This window comes from Oncorhynchus tshawytscha, linkage group LG19 (assembly GCF_018296145.1).
Source record: "Oncorhynchus tshawytscha isolate Ot180627B linkage group LG19, Otsh_v2.0, whole genome shotgun sequence".
Taxonomy (NCBI): Eukaryota; Metazoa; Chordata; class Actinopteri; order Salmoniformes; family Salmonidae; genus Oncorhynchus; species Oncorhynchus tshawytscha.
This window is the reverse complement of record NC_056447.1, coordinates 36358533-36379123: the sequence shown is the minus strand read 5'-3', so window position 1 is coordinate 36379123 and position 20591 is coordinate 36358533. Positions and strand designations below refer to the sequence as shown.

At 43.9% G+C, this 20591-nt stretch overlaps 1 protein-coding gene across 2 annotated transcripts in view; it reads right to left on the bottom strand.

Annotated features, from left to right (window-relative positions):
- Positions 1 to 4010: 4010 nt before the first annotated feature.
- The window catches only part of furinb (furin (paired basic amino acid cleaving enzyme) b), a 180206-nt gene continuing 163625 nt past the window's right edge, over positions 4011 to 20591 (bottom strand). For both annotated transcript variants that reach the window (XM_024379709.2, XM_024379711.2), the window contains exons 11-15: positions 11818 to 11921; positions 11415 to 11712; positions 10768 to 10895; positions 7286 to 7414; positions 4011 to 6561 (exon numbers count right to left, since the gene is read on the bottom strand). In XM_024379709.2, coding sequence (XP_024235477.1) covers positions 5849 to 6561; positions 7286 to 7414; positions 10768 to 10895; positions 11415 to 11712; positions 11818 to 11921 — 1372 coding nt within the window. In that variant the 3' untranslated portion in view covers positions 4011 to 5848. The remainder of the gene's footprint in view (positions 6562 to 7285; positions 7415 to 10767; positions 10896 to 11414; positions 11713 to 11817; positions 11922 to 20591) is intronic.

Sequence of the window (20591 nt, the reverse complement as noted above, 5' to 3'; positions counted from 1 at the left end):
ATTTGTACAAACAATAGTACGCAAGTATAAACACCATGGGACCACGCAGCCGTCATACCTCTCAGGAAGGAGATGCGTTCTGTCTCCTAGAGATGAATGTATTTTGGTGCGAAAAGTGCAAATCAATCCCAGAACAACAGCAAAGAACCTTGTGAAGATGCTGGAGGAAACAGGTACAAAAGTATCTGTATCCACAGTAAAACAAGTCCTATATCGACATAACCTGAAAGGCCACTCAGCAAGGAAGAAGCCATTGATCCAAAACCGCCATAAAAAAGCCAGACTACGGTTTGCAACTGCACATAGGGACAAATATCCAACTTTTTGGAGAAATGTCCTCTGGTCTGATGAAACAAAAATAGAACTGTTTGGCCATAATGACCATTGTTATGTTTGGAGGAAAATGGGGAGGCTTGCAAGCCGAAGAAACACCATCCCAACTGTGAATCACGGGAGTGGCAGCATCATGTTGTGGTGGTGCATTGCTGCAGGAGGGACTGGTGCACTTCACAAAATAGATGGCATCATGAGGGAGGAAAATTACGTGGATATATTGAAGCAACATCTCAAGACATCAGTCACGAAGTTAAAGCTTGGTCGCAAGTGTGTCTTCCGAATGGACAATGACCCCACGCATACTTCAAATGTTGTGGCAAAATGGCTTAAGGACAACAAAATCAAGGCATTGAAGTGGCCATCACAAATCCCTGACCTCAATCCTATAGAAAATTTGTGGGCAGAACTGAAAAAGTGTGTGCGAGCAAGGAGGCCTACAAACCTGACTCAGTTACACCAGCTCTGTAAGGAGGAATGGCCAAAATTCACCCAACTTATTGTGGGAAGCTCGTGGAAGGCTACCCGAAACGTTTGACCCAAGTTAAACAATTTAAAGGCAATGCTACCAAATACTACTTGAGTGTATGTAAACTTCTGACCCACTGGAAATGTGAAATAAAATCTGAAATAAATAATTTTCTCTACTATTATTCTGACATTTCACATTCTTAAAATTAAGTGGTGATCCTAACTGGTCTAAGACATGCAAGTTTTACTCAGATATTAAATGCCAGGAGTTGTGAAAACTGAGTTTAAATGTATTTGGCTAAGGTGTACGTAAACTTCCGACTTCAACTGAACATTACCAATCAAAGGTTTGGACACACCTACTCATTCAAGAGTTTTTCTTTATTTTTTAAATATTTTCTACATTGTAGAATAATAGTGAAGACATCAAAACAATGAAATAACACGTATGGAATCATGTAGTTACCGAAAAAGTGTTAAACAAATCAAAATACATTTTAGCTTCTTCAAAGTAGCCAAACTTTGCCTTGATGACAGTTTTGTATTCTCTCAACCAGCTTCATGAGGTAGTCATGCTTTTCCAACAGTCTTGAAGGAGTTCCCACATATGCTGAGCACTTGTTGGCTGCTTTTCCTTCACTCTGCGGTCCAACTCATCCCAAACCATCTCAATTGGGTTGAGTTCGGGTGATTGTGGAGGCCAGGTCATCTGATGCAGCCCTTACACAGCCTGGAGGTGTATTTTGGGTCATTGTCCTGTTGTTGAAAAACAAATGATCGTCCCACTAAGCGAGTACCAGATGGGATGGCGTATCAGACCAAAGGACAGATTTCCACCGGTCTAATGTACATGTGCTCGTGTTTCTTGGCACAAGCAAGTCTTTTCTTCTTATTGGTGTCCTTTAGTTGTGGTTCTTTACAAGAATTCGACCATGAAGGCCTGATTTACGCAGTCTCCTCTGAACAGTGGATGTTGGGATATGTCTGTTACTTGAACTCTGTGAGGTGCATTCTGAGGTGCAGTTAATTGCCCATTTCTGAGTCTGGTAACTCTAATGAACTTATCCTCTGCTACAGAGGTAACTCTGGGTCTTCCTTTCCTGTGGCGGTCCTCATGAGAGCCAGTTTCATCAAAGCGCTTGATGTTTTTTGCGACTGCATTTGAAGAAACTGACCATGTCTTTACTGACCATGTCTGACTGACCATGTCTTTAAAGTAATGTTGTTTCTTTTTGCTTATTTGAGCTGTTCTTGCCATAATATGGACTTGGTATTTTACCAAATAGGGCTATCTACTGTACAACCACCCCTACCTTGTCACAACACAACTGATTGGCTCAAACGTATGAAGAAGGAAAGAAATTCCACAAATTAACTTTTAACAAGGCACAAATGCATTATAGGTAACTACCTCATGAAGCTGGTTGAGAGAATGCCAAGAGTGTACAAAGCTGTCATCAAGGCAAAGGGTGGCTACTTTGAACAATCTAAAATTTGTTTAACTCTTTTTTGGTTACTACATGATTCCATATGTGTTATTCCATAGTTTTGATGTTTTCACTATTATTCTACAATGTAGAAAATTGTAAAAATAAAGAAAAACCTTGGCATGAGTAGTTGTGTCCAAACTTTTGACTGGTACTGTATTTTCTTAAAAATACACTGCTCAAAAAAATAAAGGGAACACTTAAACAACATAATGTAACTCCAAGTCAATCACACTTCTGTGAAATCCAACTGTCCACTTAGGAAACAACACTGATTGACAATAAATTTCACATGCTGTTGTGCAAATGGAATAGACAACAGGTGGAAATTATAGGCAATTAGCAAGACACCCCCAATAAAGGAGTGGTTCTTCAGGTGGTGACCACAGACCACTTCTCAGTTCCTATGCTTCCTGGCTGATGTTTTGGTCACTTTTGAATGCTGGCGGTGCTTTCACTCTAGTGGTAGCATGAGACGGAGTCTACAACCCACACAAGTGTCTCAGGTAGTGCAGCTCATCCAGGATGGAACATCAATGCGAGCTGTGACAAGAAGGTTTGCTGTGTCTGTCAGCGTAGTGTCCAGAGCATGGAGGCGCTACCAGGAGACAGGCCAGTACATCAGGAGACGTGGAGGAGGCCGTAGGAGGGCGACAACCCAGCAGCAGGACCGCTACCTCCGCCTTTGTGCAAGGAGGAGCAGGAGGAGCACTGCCAGAGCCCTGCAAAATGACCTCCAGCAGGCCACAAATGTGCATGTGTCTGCTCAAACGGTCAGAAACAGACTCCATGATGGTGGTATGAGGGCCCGACGTCCACAGGTGGAGGTTGTGCTTACAGCCCAACACTGTGCAGAACATTTGGCATTTGCCAGAGAACACCAAGATTGGCAAATTCGCCACTGGCGCCCTGTGCTCTTCACAGATGAAAGCAGGTTCACACTGAGCACATGTGACAGACGTGACAGAGTCTGGAGACGCCGTGGAGAACGTTCTGCTGCCTGCAACATCCTCCAGCATGACCGGTTTGGCGGTGGGTCAGTCATGGTGTGGTTTGGCATTTCTTTGGGGGGCCGCACAGCCCTCCATGTGCTCACCAGAGGTAGCCTGACTGCCATTAGGAACCGAGATGAGATCCTCAGACCCCTTGTGAGACCATATGCTGGTGCGGTTGGCCCTGGGTTCCTCCTAATGCAATACAACCTCATGTGGCTGGAGTGTGTCAGCAGTACCTGCAAGAGGAAGGCATTGATGCTATGGACTGGCCCGCCTGTTCCCCAGACCTGAATCCAATTGAGCACATCTGGGACATCATGTCTCGCTCCATCCACCAACGCCACGTTGCACCATAGACTGTCCAGGAGTTGGCGGATGCTTTAGTCCAGGTCTGGGAGGAGATCCCTCAGGAGACCATCCGCCACCTCATCAGGAGCATGCCCAGGCGTTGTAGGGAGGTCATACAGGCATGTGGAGGCCACACACACTACTGAGCCTCATTTTGACTTGTTTTAAGGACATTATATCAAAGTTGGATCAGCCTGTAGTGTGGTTTTCCACTTAATTTTGAGTGTGACTCCAAATCCAGACCTCCATGGGTTGATAAATTTGATTTCCATTGATAATTTTTGTGTGATTTTGTTGTCAGCACATTCAACTATGTAAAGAAAAAAGTATTTAATAAGAATATTTCATTCATTCAGATCTCGGATGTGTTATTTTAATGTTCCCTTTATTTTTTTGAGCAGTGTATAACATAATACATAATACCAATAACTTAATAATGCATATCTGCCAAGGTGAAAAATACCAGCAGGCCAATACATTTGCTTGTCAAAGTGTGTGAAGTGTCTAATAACAAGAGAACGCTATTCTCTTCTTTCCACTGATAAAGACTTGGTGGTGAAAGAAACCCTGAAAATCAATACAGCCTCCAGAGGGAGAATGAAGACAATATGATGTCATTTTTTGCCCAAAGCAAGAGAATAGAGAAATGTTGAGAAGGTCAAATAGCTTTGGGTTAAGTGTTTTTTTAGAAAGATGGGAACACACATTACCACAGGGTTGGTAATCCCTCTATAGCTAAACCAGTGTGCCAATATAATCAGGTTTCTTACTAATATAACCTGCCATCCCTCCTCCCATTTGTTCTACGGGGTGTGTGTTTGCTGATTGATGCATGGGCTTTCTGCTTATGTCCAACAAACAACCACACTACTAGGACTTTTGCCTTTCAACTGCCTATATTGGTATTCAGTGCTATTAAGCTGCTGTGGACAATATTTCTAAACTAAAGCTCAATAGTTATCAAAACCTTGAAGACTACTCCAAAAGAGTCTGTGCTGGATTTCTGATGTTTCTACACTTGCTTTTTCCATGACATAGACTGACCAGGTGAATCCAGGTGAAAGCTATGGTCCGTTATTGATGCCACTAAATCCCCTTCAATCAGTGTAGATGAAGGGGAGGAGACAGGTTAAATAAAGATTTTTTTAAAACCTTGAGACACTTGAGACATGGATGGTGCATGTGTGCCATTCAGAGGGTGAATGGGCCAGACAAAATATTGAAGTGCCTTTGAACGGGCTGTGGCAGTATGTGCCAGGCACACCAGTTTGTGCTGCAACGCTGCTGGGTTTTTCATGCTTAACAATTTCTGTGTGTATCAAGAATGGTCCACCACCCAAAAGCCATCCAGCCATCTTGAAACAACTGTGGAATGCATTGGAGTCAACATGGGCCAGCATCCCTGTGGAACAGTTTCGACACCTTGTAGAACTCAATATTAGGAAGGGTTCTTAATGTTTTGTTCACTCAGTGTATAGTGGGGTTGTATTAGCTGCTGAAGAAGTGCAGCAGCCCACAGATTATTATGGAGCAGAGTAGGAAGCTCTCAAAGAACAAGCAGTAGGAAAAAGTTTAATCAGAAGGTGTTTATCACAGAGAGAATCTAATTTACAAATCCAAACTTTCTCTTTCTCTCTCTGTTGTACATTAAATAAACCCTGCTGTGTTCTTCATCCACTCAGAAACTGTGTTGGGCGGCTATTTAGCTCTTGTGTACAAAGTCACAGTCACACATACACACACACGTATGCTGATACATACAGACATCTCTTCCCATGCCTGCTCATATTAGGACAGAGGCTCAGGGCCATGTGTATACCGTAACAAAAATAAGGTCAATGGGAAACATTAGCGAAAACTATGGCTCCCCAACTCAATTCAGAAACTGTAGTTTCGCTTTACCTTGACCCTTGGGCCAGGGGAATAATCTTATTAAAGTCTTTAAAAGCAAAGGAAAAAAATATACAATAAAATATGGTACTTATAGAATTAAAACATTTTCTGTTTATTAATGCTTGAGGGTGAATCAGTGGACCTGGAGGTACTTGCTGGGCTGCCATCACATCCCTGGATCAGCATCTCTGTGTATCAGTCTCAGCAAGGGACGAGGCCTGAGCCAGACCCAAACCACAGACCCATCTAGCAGAGGGAGGGGCCGGAGAGACCAACCCCTCTGAAGAGAGTTTCCCCCAGATGTAGGGGTCAGAGAGGGGGCTAGAGTGAGCTCTGTGTCCTGATAAAGGCTGTCCTCTCACTGTGGCAGTCTAGCTCCTCGCTGTCCGATTCAGAGCCCCCCAGTGTTACCTGGTCCTCGTCCCTCCACACAGTGGGGATCCCCTTATAAGACACCCTGCCCTGCCTTTCCCAGCCCAGCCCCAGGCCAAAGCCAATGCCCACACGGATGCCTCCCGAGGCCCCTCCCCCTGTCTCCACAGAGTGCAGTTTGGTCCTTCGGGCCCAGGGGGCGCCACCAGAGCGCAGCTGCAGCAGGAGGAAGACCCCGGCGAAGGCTGCCAAGATGAAGGCACAGCTGAGCACTGCAAGCAGGGTAATCAGAGGGGAGGACAGGCCCAGGTTAGGCCCTGGAGGCTCTCCCTCTCCCCCCTGCTCTGACCCCACTGGACTCTCCCCTGGTCCACTCCCCTCTCCCTGGAGGACTTGGCCCGTTGGGGACTTGCGCTGGACTTGGTTCTGGTGCAGGCAGGCGGTGAGGACCAGGTGACTGTGAGGGGGGCAGGAGAGGCAGTCGTTGGGCCCGGGGCCGGAGCAGGTGAGGCAGACAGGGTGGCAGGGCAGGCAGGCCTGGACAGAGGACAAGTCCACCCAGTTGTCCAGGGACAGGTTGAGGAGCTGGGGGCCTGAGGTGAAGCCGGGGGGGCAGAGCTTCACACAACCCTGCAGGAACAGGGAGAAGCCTGGGCTGCACTCTGGATAGGGGGAGAAAGGGGAAGAGGGAAAGAGAAAGAGGAAGAGATGAGAGAGTGAAAAAGTGAGATGATACACATACAAAGGGGGATGAGGTGCTGCTTTTCTGAGCAGTCAGTGGGGACAAACGCTCGTACATAGACCCCACACAAAAAGGCAAAAACATGCCTGAAACCTTTTAACAATCCTGCCATATGCATGAGAAGCCCACATCCACATGCTGAGTGTCACCAAGAGGCTTCTGACCCCATCTGCCTCCTCTCAGCCTCCCAAAACACAGCTGCTCTCCAACCCAACACCTTTCTCAATGTCATAGCCCTACTGCTGCCTGCCAGCCACTACTACATACCCTCTCTGCTTTTCTAGTGACACCACATATGTTGTTTTCTCACATATTTAGGGTGATGCATATTCATAGCTGGTGTACAAGAATCACAACATCACGATAAGCGAGACATTTAACTTTCAAACTTGTTTGGTTTGGCATTAAATGTGTATTCATGGTTTTGCGCAGCCCTCAAACTAGACACTCTGAATATATTATGACCTGAGCTAGGCTAGATAACTTCATAAGTAGGTCAAGTAAGTGAATACTGTCCATAGTAATGAGCAAGGAACTCAACATGTCCCATCCTCAGTACCAGCAGTTACCTATGGAGGGCGATGTCTCAATGTGTAAAGAGAGTAGGAATCTTCGTGCTAGCTAGCTGTCTCAGTGTGTCTCACCTATACAGATCTGCTGGGCGTCGAAGGTCTTGCAGCTGTTGTTGGACGGCCGGGGGAAGTCAGGAGACAAGGGGTTAATGGAGCTGGAGCCCGTACCGTACAGGATCAGAGTAAACTGACTCAACACACCTGAGAGAGGGGGAGGAGAGAAAGGAGGGATGAGAGAGGAGAGGAAGAGAGAGAGAGTGAACACATTTCAAACTCAAGAGAGAGGAGAAAGAAGAACAGAGAGAATGAACAATTCAATACCACCAAGAGGACAGAGGTAGACTGGGTGAGTGTCAGAGAGATAGTAATATAATGATGAGGAGAAGGAAGAGGGAAGAGGTAGGTGAGCTGACTGACAAACAAAGGGAGAGAAGGAAGGCTGACCAAGAACATCTGAGAGAGAGAGAGAGAGAGAGAGAGAGAGAGAGAGAGAGAGAGAGAGATAACTGCACACCTTCTAATTGAAAACAAACAAACCAGAAAAAAGGCAGTCTTCTCATTCTTTGTTGATTTCAAAACCGTTTTTGACTGAATTTGGCATGAGGGTCTGCTATACAAATTGATGGAAAGCGGATAAGGGTACCTGGGTAAGGGTACAAAACAATGTGTGCAGCATTGAAGGTCCCCAAGAACACAGTGGCTTCCATCATTGTTAAATGGAAGAAGTTTGGAACCACCTGAGTAATCGGGGGAGAAGGTCCTTGGTCAGGGAGGTGACCAAGAACCCGATGGCCACTCTGACAGAGCTCCAGTTCCTCTGTGGAGATGGGAGAAACTTCCAGAAGGACAACCATCTATGCAGCAGTCCACCAATCAGGCCTTTATTTGGGCTCCCGAGTGGCGCAGCAGTCTAAGGCACTGCATCTCAGTGCTACAGGTGTCACTACAGACCCTGGTTCAATCCTGGGCTGTATCAGGAGTCCCATAGGGCGGCGCACAATTGACCCAGGATAGTCTGGGTTAGGGGAGGGTTTGGTAGGCCGTCATTGTAAAATAAGAATTTGTTCTTAACTGACTTGCCTATTTAAATAAATAAATAAAATAAATAAAAATACAATTATGGTAGAGCGACAGCCTGTTTGGAGTTTGCCAAAAGGCACCTAAAGGTCTCTCAGACCATGAGAAACAAGATTCTCTAGTCTGACACCAAGATTGAAATCTTTGGCCTGATTGCCAAGTGTCACGTCTGGAGGAAACCTGGCACCATCTCTACAGTGAAGCATGGTGGTGGCAGCCTCATGCTGTGGGGATGTTTTTCAGTGGCAGGGACTGGGAGACTAGTCAGGATTGAGGGAAAGTTGAACGGAGCAAAGTACAGAGAGATCCTTGATGAAAACCTGCTCCAGAGTGCTCAGGACCTCAGACTGAGGTGAAGGTTCACCTTCCAACAGGACAATGACCCTAAGCACAAAGCCAAGACAACACAGGAGTGGCCTCGGTACAAGTCCCTGAATGTCCTTGAGTTGCCCAGCCAGAGCCTGGACTTGAACCCGATCCAGCATCTCTGGAGAGACCTGAAAATAGCTGTGCAGCGACGCTCCACGTCCAACCTGACAGAGCTTGAGAGGATCTGCAGAGAAGAATGGGAGAAACTCCTGAAATACAGGTGTGCCAAGTTTGTAGCATCATTCCGAAGAATACTCGAGGCTGTAATCACTGCCAAAGGTGCTTCAACAAAGTACTGAGTAAAGGGTCTGAATACTTATGTAAATGTAATATTTCAGTTTTTATTTTATTTATACATTTACAAAAAACAGCATTTGCTTTGTCATTATGGGGTATTGTGTGTAGATTGATAAGGCTGTAACGTAACAAAATGTGGGAAAAGTTAAGGGGTCTGAATACTTTCCGAATGCACTGTAAATCTCAGTAAGACAAAAAATAATGGTGTTCCAAAAAAGGTCCAGTTGCCAGGATCGCAAATACAAATTTCATCTAGAAACCGTTGCACTAGAGCACACAAAAAAATACATACCCATACAAGGCAAGAAGGGTCTTCTACGCCATCAAAAGGAACATCAAATTCGACATACCAATTCGGATCTGGCTAAAAATACTTGAATCAGTTTTAGAACCCATTGAATTGTTAGATACTACTGCACTGTTGGAGCTAGGAACACAAGCATTCCGCCACTCCCACAATAACATCTGCTAAATATGTGTGTGACCAATACAATTTGATTTGATTTGATTAACACTTTATGGTTATGAGGTCTGGGGTCCGCTCACCAACCAAGAATTCACAAAATGGGACAAACACCAAATTGAGACTCTGCATACAGAATTCTGCAAAAATATTCTCCTTGTACAACGCAAAACACCAAATAATGCATGCAGAGCAGAATTAGGCCGATACCCGCTAATTATCAAAATTAAGAAAAGAGCTGTTGAAATCTGAAACACCTAAAAGGAAGCGATTCCCAAACCTTACATAACAAAGCCATCACCTACAGAGAGATGAACCTGGAGAAGAGTTCCCATACGCAAGCTGGTCCTGGGGCTCTGTTCACAAACACAAACAGACGCCACAGAGTCCCAGGATAGCAACACAATTAGACCCAACCAAATCATGAGAAAACAAAAATCTAATTACTTGACACATTAGAAAGAATAAACCAAATAACTGAGCAAACTAGAATGCTATTTGGCCCTAAACAGAGAGTACACAGTGGAAGCTTACCTGACCACTGTGACTGACCCAAAATGAAGGAAAGCTTTGAACATATACAGACTCAGTGAGCATAGCCTTGCTATTAAGAGAGGCCGCCAAAGGCAGACCTGGCTCTCAAAAGAAGACAGGCTATGTGCACACTGCCCACAAAATGAGGTGGAAACTGAGCAGCACTTCCTAACCTCCTGTCAAATGTTAGAGACACACATTTCTCTCAGATTACACAGACCCACAAAGAATTTGAAAACAAATCCTATTTTGATAAAATCCCATATATATTGGGTGAAATACTTCTTGTTGCAACAAGAAAAAGGCAACCAGTGAAGAACAAACACCATTGTAAATACAACCCATATTTATGTTGATTTATTTTCCCCTTTGTACTTTAACTATTTGTACATTGTTACAACACTGTATATAGCCATAATATGACAATGTCTCTATTCCTTTGGAACTTTTGTGAGTGTAATGTTTACTGTTCATTTTCTATTTCACTTTTTTCTATTTCACTCTATTTCACTATCGTTTATTATCTATTTCACTTACACAATGTAAACATATGCCAATAAAGCCCCTTTGAATTGAGAGAGAGAGAGAAAAGGCGAGTGAAGTGATATAGTGTGGACAGGAATAGGGATGAAGGGGAGGTGGAGGGAGTAGAGAGAAGCACTCATCTTATTTCCCCTGTTACACTGATACTGCAACAAACAACATCAGAGGAGACCTTCTGGAGTGAGGAGGAGGGAAAGGAGAAAGAATAGAGGAGCACTGAGCCTCTGGTGTATATGAGGAGGGGTATGAAGGTACACAGATGTCCTGTTACCATAGTCGTTCCCTTGTTCTGAGACGTTCTCTATCTCCAGGGTCCACTCCCCTCGAGGGTCCTCATCCCACGAGTGGGTGGTCATGAAGGCCCAGTCATTAAATCCCTCTGATGAGTAGTCTTTAGGCCTAAAAAGAGGGCAAGAGAGAGAGAGGGGGAGATAGAAAGAGACATAAGGAGGGAGAGCGAGGGGGAGAGAGAAGGAGGGGTAGAGAGAGAGAGAGAGAGAGAGACATTGGGAGAGAGTGCGAGGGGGAGAGTGAAAGGGGGAGAGAAAGAGGTGATAGAAAGGGAGACAGGAGAAAGAGAGAGAGGGGAGGGAGAGGGGGGAGACAAGGATAGAGGGGGAGAAGAGAGAAAAAACAGAGAGAGAAACAGAGAGTAGTTAGGGTTCACGGCCGAAAACATTCATCTCATAGCAACCGCCCTGAACAGTGCAGGGCTCTTCAAGAACAATACCTCCCAGACCGGCTGTCAAAAATACACAGCACTTCAAGCGAACAGAGATGAAAAACAACAAGCACTGCATGTGTTTTTCTGTGAACGTCTGTTTACCTGGGGGATTGTGTATCTAGCGGACTGATACTGTATGAGGTTGATGACGTTTCCTTTGTATTTCTACAGTAGATGTGTGCGTGTGAGAGTACCTGGGTGCCAGCAGGGTAGAGCGTGTCCCTAGGGGGCTGATGAGGTGTATAGCCAGGTTTCCTCTGTGGTTGTAGGAGAGAGTGAGGCGGGCCTGGACGTGCTCCAGAGAGCTGACATACTCTGGTTTGCCCCAGCAGGCGTCCAATGTCTTACTGAACAGCAGCCGGCTGCTTATGTCCCTAGGCTCTGAGAGCATGGTGAGAACACACTGGTGCTGTGGGCCCACACTTGTCCAGTTCTGAGCGAGAGCCACCATGGCCCCTGCATCCAGCAGACCATACCCATACGAATGACTCACTGAGAAACAGAAAAAGCATGAGAGAAGTTATGAAGAGTCAAGTGAGTCCATTTATCATGTTGTTCAGTTATCCAAGGCATGTCCAATGAGAGCTTTCCTGTTACCTCTGCGGCCCACTCCATTGGTACTCCAGTCGTCCGTGCTGAGGTGGGCGGGGTGAGAGGTTCTCACCACCAGGTGCTGCATGTCCCTCCATGTCAGGTTCATACTATACAGAGAGAGACGAAGATATTTGTATTCTTATGTTAGAGATATTCTAATCAAAGAGAGGAGAGCTTAACAGAGATATTCTAGTGAGTGAGATATCCCTCCATATCAGGTTCATACTACAGGCAGATAAGAAAGATAAAGACATACAATACAAAAAAGATGCATAAATCACCACTAGAGGCCTGAGGGATATATCAGGGACATGTCGGTCCCAAAGCTGTGAAATGGAAGTGGTCCATAATGTTTTAATAGCAGTGTCCAGTAACAGCACCGTTATAAAGGTAGCCATAAACACTGGTGTTTAATGGTGAGAAAACACAGTAAAACTTCATAGTAGGATAACAGGGTACTGTACAGCAAGCTGAGCTGAAATATTTCCCTCTGTGGTATCGCTCTTTTGAGTGGCTGTTTTCAACTGTCTTCGTAATTTCGGGGCAGATCACGTGGTCAGGCCAGCTGTGTGAACTTGGTGCTATCCACAGTGGAGCACCAGTAAAGCAGTCAGTAATGACAACTAGCCTTCATGTAGCTCCTAATGATTTTGTTCTTGGGACAGGTCACATTGCACTAAGTACAAGGGTCATATTAAATCTCTCCAGCTGATTTAGCGGAGGTAGGTAGGTAGAGCAGAGTGGACTAGACGTTAATGAAGCATATGCCTTTGTAGTGAGCAGAGAAATTGAGGACTGCGGGCGAAGATAATCAAACCATGAATCACATGGGTTTACTGCTCACCTCGCTGCTCGCCGCCGTGCGCCGGGCCAAGACAAAAATAGAAGCAATAGATCCACTCCGCAGCGCGACAGCAGTAGAGGCAGCAGCAGACTCTCACCTCAACAACCTTCCACATCCACACACTCCCTCCATCAGCATTCACGTCTCACACTCTCATGTATTATTAATAGACATGAAACTCCATCCAATCAATGCCACCTCGCTGGAAAAACAGTGCCGTCCCTATTAAATGATTCCATCTACATGAATTCCATCTCCTGAGGAAATACAAGCTGCCCTGCTTTGCTCTCTCTGGGGAAATGTTGAGGTGATCTACACTTTGGATAATTATTGGGTTTGGACTGTCATTGTCTGTATATTGAAGCAAACTTCCTCCATGCCTTCACAATGCCCTTCACTGTTGCTGCAGTGGATGGAGGATTGGCAATGACTACCAGTATGCAGTATATGTTTGTACTGTATGTGTGTATGTGCAATGCTTGAGTTGGACTGAAATAGGTGCCAGTACCCATTTTGAGTACCGGTACTGTTTATATTTAGGCGCAGGAGCTCCACAATACTTGTGAGGTAATATTCTCTAAGATGAACAGAAGCTCAAGCAGTAGAGCATTTAGCTGTCGGTACTCAGCTCTGGTGTGCTCCTGCCCAAGTCAAGCACTGTGTATGTGTGTATGTGTGTGGGTGGAGGGGTGGTGGTGGAGTGTGTTTGACAGTGGCTATATCTCAAAAGGTTCCAAAAGGGTTCTTTGTGGAGGGATAGTTTTACCAAGAACCGTTTTTATCTGAAGAAGCCTTTTAAGAAGACAAGGGATCTTGTAAAGGCAAAGTGTTCTACCTAGAACCTTTAACATCATATTATACAATGGGTGGGTCTAATCCTGAATGCTGATTGGTTAGAACTGCATTCCAGCCCGTGTATATTGCACAAGTTACCACCAGCTAAATCTATGACATTAAAAAGCCTATTTACTCTGTTCCATCTGACTACGCAATCCACTGTCTCATCAGCCCAGTCTAGCGAATTTATAAACTAGATCTCCACTATAAAAAGCATCTAGACATTATCTAACATTTCATTTAGACTAACATTTAGTTTTCAACAGCGGAGATTTGTATAAACCTTGCTGTCTGTCTCGCCTGACATTTGCAACATTGTTTCAATATTCACTTTCGATCTCCATCTGTCCCATAGTAACGAATGTGTCGGGACGAGACGTACAGACAGGCATCGTTTCTCATTCAGTCGAAATCATAAATCAACTGGCATAATTTTTATGGATATATACAAAGAAATGTTAATTGAAAAAAGGTCAAATGAAATGAAGTGCAGCTAGTTTGCAGTCTTTCCAGCTTCAGTTTGAAGTGATTGTGTTAGCTGTGTTGTTGGCTAGCGCCTCTGAACAACAGTGTTCGGACGAGTGAGCACATTTTCTATGCCAGGCGAAATTGCGCCTCATTAGCTCATTGTTATGGATGCATCCAAATTCTAGTTACTAGAAAACAGCATAAACAAATGCAAATGCAGCTACTTTGCTGTTATTCTGTCTGTAAGTTAGCCATATTTGGCTAGATAGCAAGCAAGGGATAAGAATGTTGCCAGCCAGTATGGCAATGGAACACTTAGAATGAGCAACTGGGTCGCGTCCATAGATACATAACAAAAAGACTGAACGATTGGGTCTCATTTTTAGCAACCGAACCGATAGAACAAATGTCCAGCCGGCTTCGGTAGCAAACCTATATTTGTGACGGGGCTATATCTTGTGGAAGGATGAAATAGTATGAATAAATTAATCAAAATTACATTTTTCAGAAAATAATTTGAATATGTTGGTAACCCGTTGTATAAAAGTGATAATGCCCTCGAAGCCGGTGTTTAGAGAATATATTGGCACGGTTTGCCTAACAACAGCCGTGCCAATATATCCTCCAAACACCGGCTTCTTCGACTACCCAAACTATCCATCATTGCATTACTTTCGACTTCTAGAAAGTGTTTTGCTCAATTATTTTGATCAATGTTGAGCTCACTTGTGATGTGATGAATTATAAATAGTAATTGCTATTAGCTCATTCATATTGTGATTTCTGTCTGCCGAGAGTTATGTAAATATGACCGCTTGTGTTACGTCAATATTTCCTCAGTTAGTGCCAGGACTAATCTATCTTACATTTTCCGGTTTGGATGATTGTGTATGCTGTTGCTACTTCTGTGAATGTCTGAACATTGCATTCAAAAATAAACTTGTCACATTCAGGACATAACTTTGTACGGACTGTGTTTGTGCAAAATGTTTCTGTGAAAAAACAGTGTGGCTAGCTCAAATGCTGACTGTTTCGTCAATTGAAACTGGACATTAATCAAACCGGTTTGAGCATACGCTGCAGGGACCACTGTAGAATGATCACACCCGTTTGTTGCTACGTGTGAAAAGGTTAAGAACAGTATCTTGCAGGATAGTTGGAATTGTAAGAGACAGGATGGGCTGGACATGCCGAGAGATGAGTTCGGATTGGTCTGCCATGTAGCATGCTTCTGCAATGAAGAAGTTGACTGAGTTTTGAAATCAGTGGAATGCCCGGTGGAAACAGTATGATAGCTAAGGAGATGAAGAAAATTCTGGAGTTTGCAAATTTGCGGAGGGAGTCGAAAAGAGAACACACAGAAGGCTTTGTATAAAACACCTGTCTCTGGATTACATCTTCAAACTAAGGGCAACCATGATATCCGTGACAGAGAGGGAGAAGCGATGTATACGGGTCAGAGAGTCTAGCTAGCCACATTTTCAGATACTACATGTTCGAATTTAGTCAGAAAGTAATTTTCATTGCAAGTTAAAGCGTACTGTTAGCTAGCTAGCTAACATTAGTTGGTGTATGATCTGTGTAGTAATATTATTTTGTATCTCAAAAAGCAATTGCTAGTTATAGCCTAATGTTAGCTAGCTAGCTAACATTGAACCTAGTTGGTGAACTTCAGTTATCTGCAGATTCATGCATGGTAGTAACATTATGAGTTGGGATTATGGTTCACTGTTTAGCTAGCTACACATCTAAATAAAAGACTCCACGATGCAAGTAACCGTTATCTGTACCGTTTACACCTTCGGTATCCTGTACATGTGACAAATAAACATTGATTTTATTTGATATAGTGTGTGTTTACCAGAGACGGTAATGTGAATAATAACATGACCTGCACTAAAGTCAAATTAGGATATAATGTTAGGCCAACGAGACAGTGCCCAAGTTCTAAAATTCTCAGGTAAAAGGCCCTGCTTTTATTTTGTCACACTCACAACCAACCGTAAGCTATTTTCTATAATTAGCTTGCCATTAAATTGTAAATAATGATCTTGTTGTGAGCATATTTTCCCGTAATAATAAATAATGAATAAAGTTAAGATGATGTCAGCTATGATATGGTCATTTACATATGATATGGTCATTAACATTTACATCAAAAGGTGCAAAGTTATGGGCAAAGACACAAAACATCCATTTACATTTTAATATTTTAGTCATTTGGCAGACACTCTTATCCAAAGCGACTTACAGTTAGGGCATTCATCTTAAGATAGCTAGGTGGGACAAACACATATCACAGGCATAGAAACTACATAGAAAGTAGAGGATTATTTAAGACACTGTTTGAAGAGGTAGGGTTTCAAATGTTTTCATAAGATGGGCAGGGACTCTGCTGTTCTAGATTCAGCAGGAAGCTGGTTCCACCATTGGAGTGCCAGGACAAAGAAGTTCTTGGACTGGGCTGAGCGGGAGCTGCCCTCCTGTAGTGGTGGGAGGGCCAAGAAACCTGAGGTGGTGGACTGCTCAGGTTGGGATGTAGGGTTTGAGCATAGCCTGATGGTAGGGAGGGGCAAGTCCTCTTGCTGCTCCGTAGGCAAGTACCATGGTCTTGTGGTGGATGCGAGCTTCGACTGGAAGCCAGTGGAGTGTGCGGAGGAGCGGGGTGACATGAGAGAACTTGGGAAAGTTGAAAACCAGGCAGGCTGCAGCATTCTGGATAAGTTGCAGGGGTTTGATGGCACAAGCGGGAAGCCCAGCGAACAGCTAGTTGCAGTAATCTAAACAGGAGAGGACAAGTGCCTGGGTTAGGACTTGCGCCTCTTCCTGTGTGCGGTAAGGTTGTACTCTACTGATGTTGTATAGCAAGAACCTGTATTAGCAAGTCACTACTTTGATGTTTGCAGGGTCACGCCAAGGTTCTTTGCACTCTGGGAGGGTGAAATATTTTTCTTGATTAAATAACATGGAAAACAATCACTTACAAACCACTTATTGTAAATGTACATTACCGCATTGTACATAGGCTGGTCATCTAGCTTTGTTTTTTTATTTATTTTATTTTACCTTTATTTAACCAGGTAGGCAAGTTGAGAACAAGTTCTCATTTACAATTGCGACCTGGCCAAGATAAAGCAAAGCAGTTCGACAGATACAACGACACAGAGTTACACATGGAGTAAAACAAACATACAGTCAATAATACAGTATAAACAAGTCTATATACAATGTGAGCAAATGAGGTGAGAAGGGAGGTAAAGGCAAAAAAGGCCATGGTGGCAAAGTAAATACAATATAGCAAGTAAAACACTGGAATGGTAGTTTTGCAATGGAAGAATGTGCAAAGTAGAAATAAAAATAATGGGGTGCAAAGGAGCAAAATAAATAAATAAATTAAAATTAAATACAGTTGGGAAAGAGGTAGTTGTTTGGGCTAAATTATAGGTGGGCTATGTACAGGTGCAGTAATCTGTGAGCTGCTCTGACAGTTGGTGCTTAAAGCTAGTGAGGGAGATAAGTGTTTCCAGTTTCAGAGATTTTTGTAGTTCGTTCCAGTCATTGGCAGCAGAGAACTGGAAGGAGAGGCGGCCAAAGAAAGAATTGGTTTTGGGGGTGACTAGAGAGATATACCTGCTGGAGCGTGTGCTACAGGTGGGAGATGCTATGGTGACCAGCGAGCTGAGATAAGGGGGACTTTACCTAGCAGGGTCTTGTAGATGACATGGAGCCAGTGGGTTTGGCGACGAGTATGAAGCGAGGGCCAGCCAACGAGAGCGTACAGGTCGCAATGGTGGGTAGTATATGGGGCTTTGGTGATAAAACGGATTGCACTGTGATAGACTGCATCCAATTTGTTGAGTAGGGTATTGGAGGCTATTTTGTAAATGACATCGCCAAAGTCGAGGACTGGTAGGATGGTCAGTTTTACAAGGGTATGTTTGGCAGCATGAGTGAAGGATGCTTTGTTGCGAAATAAGAAGCCAATTCTAGATTTCACTTTGGATTGGAGATGTTTGATATGGGTCTGGAAGGAGAGTTTACAGTCTAACCAGACACCTAAGTATTTGTAGTTGTCCACGTATTCTAAGTCAGAGCCATCCAGAGTAGTGATGTTGGACAGGCTGGTAGGTGCAGGTAGCGATCGGTTGAAGAGCATGCTTTTAGTTTTACTTGTATTTAAGAGCAATTGGAGGCCACGGAAGGAGAGTTGTATGGCATTGAAGCTTGCCTGGAGGGTTTGTACCTGTAGACTTTTCATCACCAAGAAGAAAAGCAATGCGCAATACAGTAATTGAGTACATTGAGATATCAAGTGGTTTGTGATGATGTGGTTCAGTTGGTAGAGCATTGTGTTTGCAATGCTAGGGTTGTGGGTTCAATTCCATTGGGTGACCATTATGAACATGTATGCACTCACTACTGTAAGTGGCTCTGGATAAGAGTGCTACTAAAATGGAAAAGGAATGAATAGACCATCTCAGTTTTAACAAAGAAATAAGTGGCATTTACAAAGTGTTTCAAGAAACTGGAAAACATATCAAGCAAGTGTTTATATTCCACAAGTATTATCTGATAAAGTGTTCTGTACAGACAATTATCAGACTGAAAGGACAATTGTTGGTAAACACTTAAATGAATTTAGTTAAAACATTTTCACAAAAGTAGTGTGTTGGCCCCCACGCCCAAACTTCTTCCCGTGACTATGGATATTAGCCTTTCATAGAAATATTTGTTTCGGTCTTTATTCCACAAATAAAGCGCCAATATTATTTTAATTTTATTTTTATTTCACCTTTATTTAACTAGGTAGGCTAGTTGAGAACAAGTTCTCATTTGCAACTGCGACCTTGCCAAGATAAAGCATAGCAGTGTGAACAGACAACACAGAGTTTCACATGGAGTAAACAATTAACAAGTCAATAACACAGTAGAAAAAAAGGGAGTCTATATACATTGTGTGCAAAAGGCATGAGGAGGTAGGCGAATAATTACAATTTTGCAGATTAACACTGGAGTGATAAATGATCAGATGGTCATGTACAGGTAGAGATATTGGTATGCAAAAGAGCAGAAAATGAAGTGTTGGCTTTAGGGATGATCAGTGAGATACACCTGCTGGAGCGCGTGCTACGGGTGGGTGTTGCCATCGTGACCAGTGAACTGAGATAAGGCGGAGCTTTACCTAGCATGGACTTGTAGATGACCTGGAGCCAGTGGGTCTGGCGACGAATATGTAGCGAGGGCCAGCCGACTAGAGCATACAGGTCGCAGTGGTGGGTGGTATAAGGTGCTTTAGTGACAAAACGGATGGCACTGTGATAAACTGCATCCAGTTTGCTGAGTAGAGTGTTGGAAGCAATTTTGTAGATGACATCGCCGAAGTCGAGGATCGGTAGGATAGTCAGTTTTACTAGGGTAAGTTTGGCGGCGTGAGTGAAGGAGGCTTTGTTGCGGAATAGAAAGCCGACTCTAGATTTGATTTTCGATTGGAGATGTTTGATATGAGTCTGGAAGGAGAGTTTACAGTCTAGCCAGACACCTAGGTACTTATATATGTCCACATATTCAAGGTCGGAACCATCCAGGGTGGTGATGCTAGTCAGGTGTGCGGGTGCAGGCAGCGAACGGTTGAAAAGCATGCATTTGGTTTTACTAGCGTTTAAGAGCAGTTGGAGGCCACGGAAGGAGTGTTGTATGGCATTGAAGCTCGTTTGGAGGTTAGATAGCACAGTGTCCAAGGACGGGCCGGAAGTATATAGAATGGTGTCGTCTGCGTAGAGGTGGATCAGGGAATCACCCGCAGCAAGAGCAACATCATTGATATATACAGAGAAAAGAGTCGGCCCGAGAATTGAACCCTGTGGCACCCCCATAGAGACTGCCAGAGGACCGGACAGCATAGACATAGACATTATAAACATAGACTGAACAAATACGTCTCCTCATCAAATGTTAACTAGTTCACCTAGTTAACGTTAGCTGGATAGCTAGCCAGCAATGTAGTTAGGCTCTATCTAGCCAGCAAGGTAGTTAGACTAGCCAGCGATCTGTGCTACTTAATGTGTGAGCACTGGACTTCCTTCATACAAAAAATATCACCCTTTGTCTCGGCCTATTATGTTTGTGGTCTTATTTAGTTTGCAATCAAAATATGCAATCTGCAAAAAACAAGACAGTTGGCGCAGATCTGTCATTCAGGCCATTTGCTTGCACAGATGGGAAAATCAAAAGAAATCAGCCAAGATCTCAGAAAAAAACTGTAGACCTCCACAAGTCCGGTTCATCCTTGGGAGCAATTGCCAAATACCTGAAGGTACCACGTTCATCTGTACAAACAACAGTACGCAAGTATAAACACCATGGGTGTCACGTTCTGACCATAGTTCTTGTGTGTTTTCCTTGTTTTAGTGTTGGTCAGGACGTGAGCTGGGTGGGCATTCTATGTTGTGTGTCTAGTTTGTCTGTTTCTGTGGTTGGCCTGATATGGTTCTCAATCAGAGGCAGGTGTTAGTCATTGTCTCTGATTGAGAACCATATTTAGGTAGCTTGTTTTGTGTTGGGGTTTGTGGGTGATTATTTCTGTGTCTGTGTTTGTTTCACCACACAGGACTGTTTCAGTTTTCACATT